The following is a 17,080-nucleotide window of genomic DNA, read 5'->3' on the forward strand; positions in this document are numbered from 1 at the left end:
ATACTGTATTTGTGCTGTGCTTGGAGGGCGAGGAAAAAGCAAGAAGCCAGCGTACAGCGCTATGGGAAACTGAGCCCTCCCCTCAAACACACACAGAAAAAACATATATTAATATAACTAATGTTCTCATTATTAGCTTCACAAATGGGAACTATAAAATTAACTCATGAAACTACAGACTTCTGTTGTTGTTAGGGAAGATTAAAAGGTTCTGGCAGAGCCATGGGAGATCCTATCCTTTCCACGCCTTGCTCCCTGACCCCTTAACACCCCTCCGCCCTCCCCAGCTCCCTTTCCCCCAGGCTACTTTTTGGTCTCAATGCCCATACAGGAGATTCAACAGAGGAGAAATGCTAACACACACACACACACTCTAGGGACTGCATCCAGCCACAGTGCGAGCAAGGGCAGCAAGACATCAGCAGATGAGGTTCAGCGTAATGAGGAAGACAGGAGTACTTGTGTCTGGAAGCACACGAAGCCTGTCAGTGGAGTCAAGGACATGAGATAGGGTGCATAAGGTCCCAGGCACTCTATGTGCAAGAAAGTTCAATCTTCGAATTCGTCAGAACAGTGCCAGAGGAAGGGGTATTAAAAGAAAAAATAATTCTCAACGAAGCCTAAAACTAGCAGATCTAATACACATAGATGCTTTACTTGCACTTATGATAAAAGAAAAAGTTCCTATGGAATCCTTCCCTGGCAATTTTAAAACAGATGGTTTGCTTTCTTGGAAAGAGATGGCACTGAGAATTGTCTGCCCAGAAGAGGACATCCCCATTGTCCCATCTCACTTCTTTTGATGTTTTCCATGGTGTCAGCAGGCTTGAGTCACATCACAGCGCTAGGATGTTCAGTCTAGAGACCAGAACCACCTCTCAAAAGCCAAGGATTAGCAAGTGATGTCTCTGGTACTGTTCTGGGATGTGTAGATGCTGAAATGATTGCACAGCTAAAACTTGCACTGCAAATAAATTAACCGTAGTTTCTTGCTCTTATATGAAGTTTATTCTTACATGTTTCTCGCCTATTTCATACTAAATACTCTTCTAATCAGTTGTGACTTCCTGATTTTCTACTAATATCACCTTCATTTGGATTAGAAAAACTCTGTAAACTTAGCTTAAAATTTGGCTAGGGGCACATTAAGCTCCAAAATCCCCCCCGCCCCCGAATAAACCCAACACAAATCCCACCCAGAGTCATCATCCCATCACAGCATTTGTTTAAAAAGACCATGTAGCAATACATCTCACCACAAAGCACAAGTCTGCCTCCTCGAACTCCAGACAACAGCAATCTACATAGTACAATGATGCATCAAATTAACTTTTTCTTTTTTGAAAGCCCGTTCTATTCCACTACTATCAAAACAAAAAATCTACCTTAGCCTAGCCAAGTAAAAAGCAGAGAAGCTGGATCTGCAGTAAGCTTGTTTGAGTTAGGATTTCAGAACAAACACCTGAAGGTTGTAAACCTTAAGATATTTGCTAAGGGATTAAATATTTACTTCCCTCCCTTTTAAAAAAGTATAAGAACATTTGTTTCTCAACTGCACTTTTTTGCCACTGTAAGCCTCATCTACCTATACAGCCAATATTTTCCCACATTATGAAAAAACATAATTTTAACCCATTCCACCACAGAGGAACCTACACTAGGTCTTCATCATTCCCAAACGTACAAGAGAATATCACATCACATTTCTGAATAATCCAAAATATAATCTCAGAATTTTTAAATAAGTCAATTTTATTATTTCTTGCAGGGATGAAGTTTACTGTATTTTAAAATGGATATGGCAAGAAGAATCATGCCTAGAAGTGAAAAAGGTATTTTTTCCAATTTAAAAGAGACCCCTCTGCTCTCTCGGCTTCTGAGAGCACGGCAGGAAAGACTGGGGACATCACCTCTCCTGCTCTTGGCCTTGCGGAGGGTGTGAGCTTGATAGGAACCCGCAGCACTGAACCCATGCTCTTCATCGCTGCTCTACTCGGCTGTTGGCAGAAAGATGTATTCCCTCACCAAGAACACTCTCAAAAATCTATTCCTAAAAAATGTGTGATACTTACTAAAAATACTTTCTAGCTCATAAGCTTATCTATAAGAAAAGCAGTAATAAACACTTGTTTCTAAAGTAAGCAAAATACTAGTCTCGGACAAGAAAGACAGAATTAAGACTCTGACAAAGGTCTTTGACTATCAGTCATAAACATACAAAGCACACAAACTCAGGAACTGCAAAATACAATCCCTAGACAGTATAAGCTTTAAATGGAACACTACTACATTAATATGTCCACTTTCTGTGCTATTTAGGGTATTAAACCGAAAAAGCTTCTTCTCAAATTACTATTTAATTTACCTTATGAACAATTTAAAGATGCACATGAACTTGAGAAGATGTATTTCCCTAACGAAACTCAAGAGGAAAAGGACGGCTCTAACAACACCTTCTATTCTTGAAACTTATGCTTCATTCTCCTTCTGATACTACTAGGAAGACAGAGCAGATTAACTAAACATCAATTTTATTTGCTGCAAAAGCTATGTGTATATTTCTGAACAATCACCCATACTTATCTCCGCTAAGAGAATGCTTGCTCTGTGTCCATTTGAATGCCTCATCAATTGAAAATTACTAAAAATACCAAAAAGAGAATACAAGTACTTCTACTCACCACCTGAACTCTGGATCATGTTTCCAGATTTTTGGACCTCATCGAATTTTGTAAAAATTACATTCAACCTGTTAAAGAAAGTTAAAGAAATACACAATGAACAGTTGAATTTAGTTTTTAGGAATCTTCTAATTTAAGATGTTATAGGACAAATTTTGCTTCACTCAGGTCATTGGGAACACTGTCAAAAATGTCAGTGTGGAGGAAAGTTATTTCAAAATTTTTAAAAAAATCACAACACGGAACAGCTGATAAGAAAAACTGAGAAACAACTGGTACTACAGAGGGGTAAGAAATATAATTGGAAATACAACATTACTGAAGATGTGACATCTCTAATTGTAGATGCATTTCCAGTTCATTACCACTTTGCCTATCTTAACTATTTGCAGAAATACCACAAAAAACACCCCTAAGAACAACTTTGCACAACATTTATCTTTGGCCCTGACACTTCTTTCCCATTCATGTCACAGGCCTGGTGGAGCAGAAGATCCTTATCACATCTCGTTATTCCTTCCCAGAGACTTTATTACTTTAAGCCACATTGTGGCAGCAGATGTTCTCACTGGAGAGCAAGAGCCAACAGCACTGCCTCCCCCTGCGTGCACCCCGCCTCCGAAACCTCTTCCCTCCTCCCTCTGTGCACTGACACGCTGCCACCCACTCCATCCCCAGGTCTGACCGCGCTCCACCCAGCACACTGGAGGCTGCAGTAAGATGCAGAGCAGCTTTCTTACTGCACCTCAAGTGGCAGAAGCAGAGGGACAGACCTTTGGTTTTGGTGTGGGTTTTTTTGGGGTTGGTTTTTTTTTTTTGTTTGTTTGTTTTTTGGGTTTTTTTTCGTTTGGTTTGTTTTTTGGTTTTGTTTTTTTTGTTTTTGTTGGTTTTTTTTTAATAAAGCCTTGGAACAGATGATATTGACTGTGGTTTTTTTGTTTTGGGTTTTTTGGGGGTGGTTGTTTTGGGATTTTTGTTTGTTTTGGGGGTTTTGTTTGTTTGTTTGTTTTAATGACAGCCTTCTAAGTTGCACAAACACAGGCTACTCTGAAGTGTCCTCCCTACACATGCAGAACATACAGGAAAAACACCACATTAAATCTTACATCAGTTAACTACGCAGGTGTAATGATTTTATTGGTTTTCCAAAGATGCTGTGGCATACTTGGGCAAAAGAACAGGATCCACATGAAGCGAAACCTGAGTGTTTGTAGGATGAAAAAAACACAAACCCTGATCCCAGGAAAAGGTTCCATCATGCAGCTCCTGAAGCCTTCTTAAGGAAGGAAGGGAATAAAAAGCAGCCCAAAAATAGTGAAGACATAAGGACATTCTCAACTTACCGAGACTGGGGTAATCCTTTTTTACTGAGATCAGCCCTTACGCGTTCACCAACATGCCTGTAAATTTCCACAAGGCTGTTTATTGCTGCATCTCGAACCTGAATGTGAGATATGAAAGAAATCAATCATCTTTATAATTTAAATAAATAAATCCCTGCCCTACCTTGGAAAAAGAAATTTGCATATTTCTCAGGAACTACAGTTGCCACTATACATGTTACCACAGGGCTCATGAAGGAGCTTCCATCCCTGCATTTCAGATATTAGCAGTATCAGCAGGTCTAATTTAATTGAAAAGGCAGGCAAGACACGAGATGAAAGGTTTCCTACACAGGGACACACACAGGGAGCTCGGCAGCCTTTGCCAAACTCCACCCATTCTGTGCAACAGGTACATTTACTGGATCAAAAAAAGCAAGGAGAAAGACACAAATAGACCTTATATTGCTAGTACATTATAAAACAAACTGATTTTTAATGCCGTCTTACAAACCTATGTTTCTGTGTTTACAATAAAATATGGAGGGAGGGAGGAGTAATCAATCACCTGCGTCACCATAAATTTTGCATATTTTCCAAACTGATTTCCAAGAAATTGCTGAGCACATCCTTCCCTCCATCGAACCAAAGAGCCACAAATCTGATTAAAGTGTCACCTTTCTGTACTGAACCCCCTCCCTCCATCAGACACAGCAGACAGAGAAGGTAAACTGCCTGCTCTGCCTACAGAAATACCTACAGAGCCGTGCATTTCTGCTTCTCAGGAGGTGGCCTGGCAGCTACCCAAGCACCCACACACATCAGGACCAGACACAGGATATTTTGTGGGCACAAGCTAGAATCACCTGTAGGTGGGAGTCAAAGGGCAGGGACACATGCCCTGCTTCCTAGCCAAAAAAACCCTAACACTTGACTCACACTCATCTCGCCCCGCTCTCCTGCTCCGCAGGTCACCGCCAGTTTCCGCAGCGCTGCCTTCACTCATGCCAGCCCTTACTCAGCGGTCCTGCCTCTCTTCTCTCTGCCCATCAGCCCCGTACGCCACCAGGCAGGACTTCTGGGCACAGCTCAAGGGGACTCTGGTGTCCCCAGTTTCTGGGTACGCAGACCCTAACCCTGCCTCCAACAGCCAGGGAGGGGAGGTCGCCGCACCTGCGTCTCTGCCCGCAGCGAGTCCACCTGCCCCGGGGCCCAGGCACCAGCCGCAGGGGCACAGCGGCCAGGGCACGCCGACAAGCTCGGCCATACCCCCGGCCTGCCGCCATGCCACAGCACGCGGTGTGGCTGACAGCAGAGGTCCTCACGGCGTGATCTGGAAGGATTGCCTCCATGCGTCAAATTAATCAGAGGTATGGTTGCAGGACTGGGTGAACCCCATATTGGGCAAGGCAGGGAACTGCTACTATCATACTTGCTTTAATCTACCACAGCAATAACAAAGTTTTAGTGCTCAATTTTATTTTTGAGAAAATAGTCAGAGTTTAAATACAGTTTTCATACTAGATGCTCACTGGGTTACACAAGCTCTTAAACTGCATTAGTTGAAAACAATAAAACCTAAAAAACATTCATTCTGAGAAGGGCAGTAACAAAACAGCTTCCATGTCCACAACAAAAGGGATAAACACTGCACTTGACCTGGATCTGTGTTTCTCCATCATCTCTCACCAAGAGAGGGCAGCATTGACCGAGCACCAGGCAGACGGGAGAAGGCACCAGCAGCCAGAAGCAGACCCAGGGGAGCCCAGGACCAGCCCAGCCCCAGGGCAGGCACTGTTCAACCAGGAGCCGCTTTGACAGCAATTTGTGTCTGATCAGTTCGGGCACGGGCTTTCTGGGGATGAGACACCAGACCCAGGATAAGGGGCAAGAGATCAGCTGTAATTCCTGCTGCTGCTGGGGATGGGGATAACAAGCTGTGCCAGCCACGTGGAAGAGGCAGTGCAGAGGGAAAACATGCCACAGTCCCCTCACCAACTTTCTGATTCATTCAACAGCTCACCAATGGCAGGATCGAGGTGTCTGTGCAACAAGTCAAAGTCCTAAACCCAGTGTCCCCTCAAAGAGTAACAGCTTGCTCAGCCGTGGCTCAGAACTACAGAGGACCCTGAACATTAAACTTCCTTCAAAACTTCTTGGGGTGAGAGGCTGATCCTCCTGCGTTGGCACAACCAGCAAGGGGAGGCTGCTTCACACTCAGTCCTCCTCTTCAGCAAGGGGAGGCCCTTACAGCCATAGGAATATGGCCAACTCCAGAGCCAGCGTAAACCCATTCCCAGCTGGCCGCCTCACGCTTCCTTCCAGCACAACGCTCCAGAGACCTGGATCCTGTGTATTCATCACCCATGCTAGGAGGGCAATGGGGATATTCAGAAACTGCTAATACCTATGATACATGACATTAGTTTGAACTCTGCTTCCTCATCCCTCTTCTTCTCACTAACCTCACATATTTACATCTGATTTCAGATTAGGTCCTGTCCAGGGCAGGACAAAAAGGATGTAGAAGCAACAGATTTTCTTTTTCAACATGTATTTTAATTTGTTTTGCATCATTGACTTAAGGATCCTGTAGAGCTTCCACACCTTATTCAGAATCTCCCTGTACAGCTTCTGGCAGTGCATGTGGCCAGGCTGTCCGACTGGTCCCATTTGCCCTCCCTGCCCAGACTGGTTCTTCTCTGAAGGCAGAAGGGAACATCCCAGAGGGATCCCTGCAGCCCCCCCGCATTCAAGCACAGGAGCTCCTTTCCCACAAAGCTTTCCTGCTCTGTTCACCTCACCTGCAGACTCATGTTCTGTTGAACTCTTGGGGTAATCGATATGCTGGTTTAGGCATACTTCAAATTATACCTCTTCAAAACCAGCCAAGGGCTCTTCATAAACAGCACTGTTCAGAGTTCACCACCAGCAGCACAATTAGTTAATTTACCAGCCAGAATGCAGTGCCTCGCTTACCAACAAGGCCATCGGCACAACCTTTAGGCATGACTCGCAGCGAAAGCTTACCTGGCTGTTTGGATCTCCAAGTAAGTTACATATATGTGGCACTATCTTACTCAGTGTTAAACTCTGAGCTCCAGATCTGGGAATAAAGAACAAAAGAGCACCGGTGTGAGTCAAAGAGCAGGCTTGTGTACATAACATAAGTTTGCAGGAGGTTCTGACTTACGCATTGAGTGTTGCAATAAGGCAGAGGCAAATCCCTTCTCTTGTCCGGAAATTCTTGTGTTTGAATCCTCCTAGCATCCTGTCCCACACGTACTGTGGAAGACAGAAAAGAAGGTGAGATAGGGAAAAAGAAGGTGAGGGAAGAGACAGATTCTTTCTTCCAGAAGACATATTCTGTAACATCTCTGGAGCTTAAATAAGAGCTTTACATCCATCCAAACAGGACAGGACAAGAAGTAGAAAGACATGTTTAGATCTGACTAATTCTTTGTTCTGTGCTGACTTCACGGTAACTCCCCATTAGCTAAAACAGTACTTTTACTTACAGAAAGTGAGTACCTTCCAAGGACCCAGAAAAACTACACTGACACCGGCCCACCCTGTCCCTGGGAAATCCACTGACAGTCTCACGCCCATGAATATCCTGACATACAACAGCATTTTCAAATGAAGCGAATATCTCATAACAAGGCATGGGAAGATGAAGCCATTTCAGATAGGGCCACAGGAGAAAACCTTCCGTCTGACAGAAAAAAGTTCTCCTTTTTAAGCAGCCAGTCACTCACGCACTGCAAGGGGCTATCGAGCGTACCTGAGGGTTAGCAGCTTGTTCCATGATTTTTAGCAGCAAGGTCTGATCCTGCTCCCTCACCGAGTCCTTAGAGTCTCCCAGCCTATCAAGTAAACTTGGCAGCACTGAGGAAAGAAAACAGGAACATCCAAATCCCTCAGAAGAAGACTGTCACAGTGGCCCAGCCCCTCTGCTCCCTCCCAGGCCGACGGAGGGACGAGCCCTCCTGCCCTTCAGCAGAGCCTGGAACTTCCAAGAGCCTCCTGAGGGATCTCTGGGGGAGAAAGAAGGCTTTGTGTACGAGGTCAAAAGGCTTTGTGTACAGCAGCCAAAGTGGATCCCACCGGAGTGATGGCGACATCCCCCCCCCCACACACAGACAGCCCCCTTACCCGTGCCAATCTGGGCCTTGAAGCGATCTTGCAAGCGGGACACTAGCGCGGAAAGGATGTCAATCCCCAGGAGAACCACCTGCAAAAGCACAGGACAGACGGCGTTTTAGCGTCCAGCCCTTCACCCCCGGCCTCGGCCAGCGCACCCGAGAGGCGGGAGCGCCGGCACGCGCTCCCCTGGGAGAGGGGCCCCTTCCCACCCGCGCCGCCGGCACCGTGTCCGCCGGCTGGGGGCTGCGCGCACCCGGGTAACACGGCCGCACAGCTACACGCAGCTCTTCCGTGCACGGTTCTGACAGACAAGCTGAGTGGTTTACAAACTGAAAAGCCCCCAAATTACTGCTCCCTGTGACATTTACAAGCCAAAATTCACTGCCAAGAATTTGACAAAGCCAACAGCTGTAATTGCCGCACAACGCTAAAATCTTACATACTTATGTGCAATGTACACATACCATATGCATATAACAATTTTAGTATTTGCCGTAACTAACATTTCTAATTAATTGTAATTATTGCACTTATAATTAGAAAATGATGTGCGCTAACAGCTGCTTAATTATTCACTTGCCAAAACCAAACCCAACACTTTCATGACACAACTGAAACCCAGGGAAAGGGACTTTGTTTGGGAGAAGCTTCAGGACAGGCTGCAGATCAGAAAACCCCCTGTGATTAATTCCATTTAATAACAGCACAAAAAAATAACAGCGTATACCAAACACACGGTGTAGTTTGTATATGAAACACTTGGCAAGCCCCTATAGATCATGATAGCTCTGTATGAGACAGCTCTGTAAGTTTCTAGCGAGGCGCTGAGGTTAGTAACCCTTGGAAGTGCAACGCACAGCCAGGCTTCTGGGGCGGTGCCAGCCGGGCTGTCACAGCCGAGCCCCGCGCATCCATACATCCATGCATCTGTACATAGGCATGCACGGCCCTGCCGAGCAGCGCCGCGGCCGGCCGGCAGGGGGCGCTCACCCTCGCCGTCACCGCCCGGCGCGGCCGGCCAGCCCCCTATGCAAATAACCGCCCGGCTGGCGCGGGGCACTCTGGGTAGCGCCGCCACGGACGATAAAAAGGCTTAAACCGGAGCCAGAGACGAGACCGAAACGCCGTTCTCCGTGCCGCGCCCCAGCGGAGCGCGCCCCCGAGCCGGGTGGCGGGGGAGCGGCCCCGGCGGCGCGCCGCCCCTCGCCCGGACCTCGGGCGCGGTTACCTTTCCCCTAGCGGGAGCGCGGTAAAGCACTCCGTAACCGTCCTTATCTGGGGGTTGCGCGGCTGCTCGATGAGCGCGTGGTGAGGGCAGCCCTGCTGACGCCTTGAACAACACGCTGGCGCCCGCCTAGCGCGTGGCGCAATTTTTGGAACCTCGCACTGCGGCTCGTGCCCGGCGCGTCCCCGACACCCGCGGCTTCCCCGCGCGGGAGAGCCGCGATGTCACTGCACGCGTGAACCCTCCCGCTGCCCCCCCGGGCGGCTGCACCGGCCCGGCACACCCGCCGTCTGTCCCAGCCTTTTCTACGGACTCTCTGCAGATTCAGCTCTGTAGCAGCAAGGGAGCAGAGGAAGGGGCCTGCTCCATCTCACGTCTCCTAAAAAGAAACTGCCTGATACGAGCAGATCCATCCTCATCTGTCCCATGCACCGCTTTACCTTCTCCAAACGGCTCCTGCAGTTTTCTCCCATCACAGACCCTCCAGCCGTGTCATTTCAATTCAACATCATTTGCAGCATGCCGACAAGATCTAGAATCCATTCATATGCCAAGGGAGAATTTTCCTCATGCTTTTGTAAGCCGTGTTTCGTTTGCACATTCATCTTGCACACGGGATTTCACCTACCATTGACGAATGCTCCGCCAGCTTCAGGGCCAGCTGCCTCAAGCCCAGCCGCGGCCCGCTCGCCTGCCAGCTCGCTCAGCTCCTCCCGGCTGGGGCACGGCAGCCGAGCCCCGCCAAGAGGATGGGCTTTGCATCCTCATGAGCTGAGAGATGCTTTTAAGCAAAGTCTGTGGGACTCTGAGTGCCGGCCATCATTCACAGCTGTCTGATCAGAGTCCCATCACCGCAGCATCCTGCGCAGAGAAGTAAGCGTGCTGCCTGCAATTACGGAGGTGTGCCCCGGGGATAAATCAGATCCCGGGAGAGGAAGGGATCCATCTCATCTTCAAACTGCCTGCAAGGCAGAAAGAGCCAGGGGAACTCATCGCTCAACCATTAAAGGAAACACATCCACAGTGCAAACATAGCCAGTTACCCTGCTGTTCGCCCCCAGGATCAGACGGGGAGGATGAGCTAAGCCTCCCAAGGCTTTTTGCTGCTGTGCTTATAGAAATGGAGAGCTAATTAGCACAATGATTACAGTGGTGGCTTGGACAGCTCTTGAGGAAACAATCGCTGGGGTGACCAAGTGTTACTCCCTACCATGCTGGATTCATTTATCAACCCTGATGCGCCACCTGCCTCTGAAGCTGCTGAAGGTCAGAGGCGGAAAGTTGAAATCGTGTCTGGATTGAGACCTAACGGATCGTTAGAGAGACAGCTAACGGAAAAGCCGGGGCACGACGGGCAAACGAATGCATTGAATTCCAGCCCTTGCTGCATTGGATTGACTGCTCTGAAGAGCCCGCCCCAGTTACTCAAGCTCTGCCTGAATTAACACGCACCAACAGCCAGGAGGAACTTCAGGAGCGGGCAGACTGTCGCACGGGGCCGGAGCAGCAACAGGGCCGGAGCAGCGACGGGCCCTGCCAGCAGCCACCCTGTTGCTGTGCTCTTGCAGCACGCTCCTCCCCGGGGAAGTCAGCCGGCGGGCACTGCTCCACACCGAGGCATGGGAAGCGCAGCTCTCCATCCGAAATTCCAGGTAACACTGCAGTACTGATAACTACAGAGCTATTCCGGGCCATTACATCAGCACAGGTCTTGCTTCATGCCCCAAGCAAGGTAGCCCTCAACTCACCTGTATCTCTAGCAGCACAGAGGCCCCCAGCCCTCAACCGAGAAAACACCAGGTCAGCAGCCGCTGCTTTTAGCCCCCTACTTTATACAGGCCCCAAAAAGAATGATCTCTGCAGGAACATACAGTGGCACAGCCCTAGGTCTGCAGCTCTGCCACTTTGCTTATTTGACCCCTGAGGTTCCCCAAGACAGTCAATAAAGCCATTTGTGCCATCCAGTATTCAGCTCAGCTGGCATCTGCTGCTGCTTTGTAATGTCTCAGAGTACTTTTCATAGGCACTAGGGTCTGTCAGCAAGCCCTTCTCCTGCCTCCCTCCCACTGCCAGGTCTCAAGGCATCATCATTCCCAGTAAACAAGGGAATTGTTAGGTCCCAAGATGAAACACAGCTTTGCCTAATACAGAAAATAATTTTTTTGTAAGATGTCATCAAAAACTTACTTCAAAGAACTCAAAGCACCTACCCTTTAATACCTGGGTGGTGCTGAAAGCAGGCAGCGCCATGTATCAGAGAGCAGCCAGCCTATCATCATCTGCTCTAACAGTGAATGCTCACCAAGCATGGCAGACAAATAAATGCATCCAACAGAGCTTAAAACAAGACACACCTAAATGCGCTCCCATAAAAGGGCAAGAAAGCAAGCTGCACCATCCAGCACCAGCTGACCCAGCACAAAGTGACCAGAGTGAATCACAGCCTCGGGCTGCCCCAGCCTGCGCTAACACGGCAGCTCCAGGCTGTAGTGGGGAAGAGATGAGCCCTTTCCTCCGCTCTCCGCACCATGCCACACGCAGCAGTGATGTGGTGGCTGCTGCTCAAACCTTTGTCCCATGCCTCTTGCAGGGAATCAGCGATGGGCTGAGCAGCACATCCCCATGGGCTGGTTTCACTCTGCACCTTCCACAGCTGGCAGCTTGGGGATGTGGAAATGCTGGAGATACAGTTTCTATCCCAGCTGTTTCCTCGTCTCCAACACTGTGGTGACATGGCTTGGCTATTTCACTTTGGAGTCTGTCCGCGAGGTCTTTCTTGGAGGAGGGAATGGAGGTGGAAGACAGACTTCTAAGTCTCAACATAAAAAAAAAAAAAAAAATTGTAAGAGAATTCAACTAGGTTTTTTTGGAACATTTGCTTAGATAATCTTTTGGATTCGTAAACAAAGACATGGAGAAGCACTTGCATGCTTCAAGTAAACTTAGTATATTTGTGAAAAAAGAGAACGCTTCAGATTACACATTGAAAAGCTTAAGACAAGCACTGAGGCCGCACATTACTGTCTGCCTGATGACTACTGCTAATCAGTCAGACGGGGAGCAGTTCCAACTCCTTAACACATGAAACATCCACCGCAACTGAACTGGGCACCCAAGTCCGAGCAAGAGCTAAAGTCAGCTGACATTTGCAAATGTAGTTTTGAAGTCAGGTATGTATTTTGGGTCAGCACAGCAATAATAAAACTCCTGGCAGACAGAGGAACATGAAATTAGCTTATGAAATGCTGACTGCTGTATGCCACCCGCACACGAGTAAAACCACATCCACCCTGGAGGAATCCACCTCTGTCTGCCGTTCCAGCAGTTAACATTTCATGTTCCAAGGCAGGATTGCATCTGCACTGGCAACATGAGTGCATCGCCCCAGCCCAACGGTCCTCGTACAGACACAGATCGTATGAGCTATTCTGTACAACACAATTTGCAAAACGAACACCAGCAAACAAGGCGGCAGCGACAGTAGCACAACTGGTTTTACTGGCATGACTACAAGCTGTGGTCAAAGAGCTGAACAGGGGGAAGACTTGAAATAATTATTCCTGGGTTCTTTGTCTAGATCCATGAGATACCATCTGTCACAGACACCACCTTCAAAATCCACAAACAATTTTGGACACTGGGCCATTGATTTGCCATTCAATACAGCAATGCCTCAAGACACGGGCTGCTTGGTTTGGATATATAAGTTTTTCCACTGGAACATGGACCACAATCTCTTGGAATGACTTCCCAGAGAAAAACTGCCCCTTTTATTTCTCATCATCTACAGACAGATTTCTAAACCTGTGAGATTTAGAAAATTTAACTAATTAATGTGGGAATTTTCTCTGTTTGGAAATTTAATTTCATAGTGACTTTTCTTCTGTTTTAAGATACTGATGAGACTCCAGACATCTGCTTTGGATTTAGAAGACTAGGAAAAAAGAGCAACAGAAACCTTTCAGACTGTTTTTCTGCACTCCTGTACAGCTGATCAGAGTTATTCTGCCCAGAACAGGGAATTATGCTAGGCAATACCGGATAAAACACAGACAGCATCTATGGCTGAGAACAGTCACCGTGGGTCAGGAACATCCCGGGCACTCTGTCCTTTCCTAGCAGGGAGGCCAGATCCTGTACACTGGAAAATATCAGCACCGAGGGGGTCCTTACAGTACAGCATGCAACTGTTCAGCAAATGAGACTAGCAGCACACTTAACAGACCTGACAGGATTTAAACCACACAACAGCATTCATCTCTATATCCCTTTTCCCGGTCCCTCCTACCTCGTGTTTGAAGGCCTTCTCTCTTCTCCCGGAATTACATCTAGAGATGCCTCACTCTTCCTTCTCTGCTGTGAAACTATCCCCTGCTGCCCACGAAGATGGCCCATGACAACAGCCCTCTCTAAAGGCAGCAAAGCCCAGGCTGCTCATGCCGCCTCTGCCATGCCACCATCTCAAAGGAAAATCCAGGAGGTATTGACTGCCCTGCGCATCTCCACCCAGACAGGTTCCCGGATCTCCACTACTCGTGGCCTCCCCGCAGTCCTAGGCTCTGTTCAACATCATCCTGCACGTTTATCTTCCCTACACCTCCATGCCAACACCACCCTGTGCTCCCGTGACCATACTGACCCTGCAGGTCACTTGAGTCCCCTTTCCTCACTGTGATGACAGCCAGTTCTATCACAGAGTCCCCACACTACAGTTCCAACCATGTGAGCCTCTGGCAAGCACCTCACTTGTATGCCACAAGGAGCAACACAACTTCCCACAGGTCTTCTGGGGCTGGGAGAGCAGGGAGAACTGCCATCAGCCCATCTCCTTAATCCACCCGCTGCTCTAACGTAACAGAGCACATCTCAGCACTTTTCAACTACTGCTTGTAAAAAACTATCAAGAAGCATCATCTATGAATTAAAGACCACTGCTCACCTCAAAATTCAGGGGACCAGCTTATTTCATGCCAACTCACCCAGCCTACAATGGTGCAGCGCTGTGGGACAGCGATGAAGGACAGTAAAGCCCATGAGACAAGCGGCTGGCTGCCTGCCAGGGCTCACTGCTGGACTGATGGAAACGGCTGAACCAAAACACCCGATGAAACCACCAGCACTTGTAAAGCGAGAGAAAACCTGGTTATTTAAAGTTCTCCTTCATTTACAGACCTGGGAACAGATGAGCAACTCAGTAAATGCACAGCTCTAGAGTGAAATACGTACCAGAAGGACTAAGGTCATTTAAATGTTGGTAGGTATTAAGAAGTTGTAAGAAGTTATGACTACAGGGATGTATTTTTACACCTACTGTTAGGACACAAGGGCACCTTTCTTATGCAAAAGCAAAAAAACTCCCCAAAAACTATATTTCTGGATCCAGTAAAAAAGCCAACAAAACAAAAAGTTGTCTCCTGAGCTAGAGACTTGGTAGAACACATGAGAAATTCAAAGCAACTCAAGGAAATGCACCACAGAGCATGAAGTTATCACTACAGAAATTCCACAAAGAAAACTGGGGGGATGCTTAAAAGAACATGATCATTCTGAAATGTGGACATCTGCTTCCAGGAGAACTAACAAATATGTCCTAGGTGAAGGAGCTGGAGCGAGCCACACTGGTCTCCACCCTCCCTCTGCTCAGTGGAATTGAAGGGGTGAGTTCCCAAGAATAACAAATTCACCCTTTTTTGCAAAGATTCTGCATTGGTCCTTGAGTGGTTGCACATAACCATGACGAGAAGGAGCAGCATGTAACCACTGGGCTCTGTCCAAAGGACACAGAGGGAATCACAAGTTGCAGAGTCACTGCTGTGGAACACAGGTGGGTCTTCTAGCCTGAGCAAGGTCAGAGCCCCGGGCAGCACAGCAGCTAAATCACTACTGACACAAACTACAGTCCATGTCCAGTCTCCAGGAAAGCAGCACTTGTGGTAATACATCAGGAGACTTCACAGTTGAAGGCAGAGTCCCAATTTAAATCACACCTTCCTGTCTCAATTACCCCAAACACTGACAAAAACCAGCAGCAGCAAATATTGTTTCAGAAAGGTAGTCCTGTTTTCGCAACACCTTACAGGTATGGATATCTGCATGGCAGTACCCAATGCTTAGTGTCTTCACATAAAACATCAAAACAGAACACCTGCACTACAAACTGCTATTGCCTTTGGTTTCTCACCACAAAGAAGTTAAATGTTTTAGTCACAAACACTGCCACTATTCTGTACATTTCCATTGCCTCCAGCTGAGCACTTAAAGCCAGGTCCTCAGCCATTAAGGAAAAATGGATGTAGCTCTGTGAGCACCGATGAGATCATGGCTGTGTGCGTCAGCCAGGGATCAGGCCCACCACATCCTTGAATGAGCTCGTAGCTTTGGTGACAAATTGCATCTCAGGAGCTCAGGGCAAAATGAAGCATCATACGAGTGCCAGGATCTCTCTTACAGAAAAGCAACAAGAATATGGCAGGGAAAGGAAAAAAGCCATTGCAATGCCCTGCTTTGTTTTTCATGGGAAAACTGAAAGCCTTTAAGTAAATTGCTAGTGTAGTGATGTGCCTTATTAACAGACCAGGTTGGTTTACCTAATAAAAGTGTTTTCCCTGCCATTAGAAGCAAAAGCCTGCTACAGTGCACAGAGAAAGCGAGAAATCACACTGGTAGGTTGAGGCAGAACCATATTAGCTGGGGCACCTCAAAGCTCCCAGCACAGAAGTGCTGACCCTGACGCCATCTCTAACACCTACAGGAATAGAAAGTGCTCAGCACATTTTAAAATTGAAACAGAAGTGCTTCTGAGGGATTAGATAGCATCTGGAAAAAACAAGGCAAACACACAACCTAGCAGATAATCACCCACAGTCCTCTCTGCTCCCTTAGGGCTCAAGAAGAGTAGTGAGAATTGTGAGGATGCGTAAATATCCAGCTACCCGCCTTGACCACTAGCTCCCATGCTTCTGAACACCTGCACTTCCAGATTACACCATTCAATATAAGCTTTTACAAGGATCAGCAATCCTGCAAAGCAGTGATGACAGGCCGCACGGATAGCCTCATGAGGAGGACACCAAATAGGTGCAAACACAGCCAAGACCCACTAGGTGCTGGTAACATGAAAAAAAGCTGGGGATCTCTCAGGGAGGCTGAGCAGCCACTGTGGTGAGCAGTCGACAGAAGCTGACTTGCATAGGGTAGAAGGTAGTTACCAGATGCTGACATCTCTTGCTAGATCACAGCTAATGAAGCTTTTTTCTTGCCTTGTTTGTAAAGAAAAGAACACAAGCAATTAAGAGTGCAACAGCATTTTCAGTAGCCACAGCCTTTGCAAAACTCTGGAAACACTCTAAGACCTGAAGCTTCCACAGCAGCTGCCAGCCCTGCGCTGCCAGACTGCCTGCTCAGCATCTACCATACGCTCCTACATCCTTGAGAAGAGTCTCCAGACATAACCCACAACAGCCTAACAGTACAACAACAAAGAACTCCACTGAGTAAAGGGGAAGAAAGGTTCAAGATGCCTTTGCTAGCTGCAGGAAGAAATACAACAGCCCAAGTAAGTGAAGAGATGGATGCCAGGTAGAGAAGGGGGCCACAGGTGGCAGGAAGGAACCCTTCCTGCATGGAGGGAAGCATCACTTCAGCAGGAATCCTATTCCTGCAAAGCTGCTTCTTTAGCCCACTGAAATCTTTTCACCCAGAGGAGA

At 47.5% G+C, this 17,080-nt stretch overlaps 1 protein-coding gene across 3 annotated transcripts in view; it reads right to left on the reverse strand.

The window, feature by feature from the left end:
- CLASP1 (cytoplasmic linker associated protein 1) overlaps positions 1-17,080 on the reverse strand; it is a 185,214-nt gene that overhangs the window by 126,291 nt on the left and 41,843 nt on the right. For all 3 annotated transcript variants that reach the window (XM_082312843.1, XM_082312842.1, XM_082312844.1), the window contains exons 3-8: positions 8,159-8,237; positions 7,788-7,891; positions 7,197-7,288; positions 7,034-7,109; positions 4,025-4,122; positions 2,682-2,749 (exon numbers count right to left, since the gene is read on the reverse strand). In XM_082312843.1, the coding sequence (XP_082168969.1) occupies positions 2,682-2,749; positions 4,025-4,122; positions 7,034-7,109; positions 7,197-7,288; positions 7,788-7,891; positions 8,159-8,237 (517 nt within the window). The remainder of the gene's footprint in view (positions 1-2,681; positions 2,750-4,024; positions 4,123-7,033; positions 7,110-7,196; positions 7,289-7,787; positions 7,892-8,158; positions 8,238-17,080) is intronic.

The sequence above is a fragment of the Platalea leucorodia genome (genome assembly GCF_965183815.1).
Source record: "Platalea leucorodia genome assembly, chromosome: 5".
Taxonomy (NCBI): Eukaryota; Metazoa; Chordata; class Aves; order Pelecaniformes; family Threskiornithidae; genus Platalea; species Platalea leucorodia.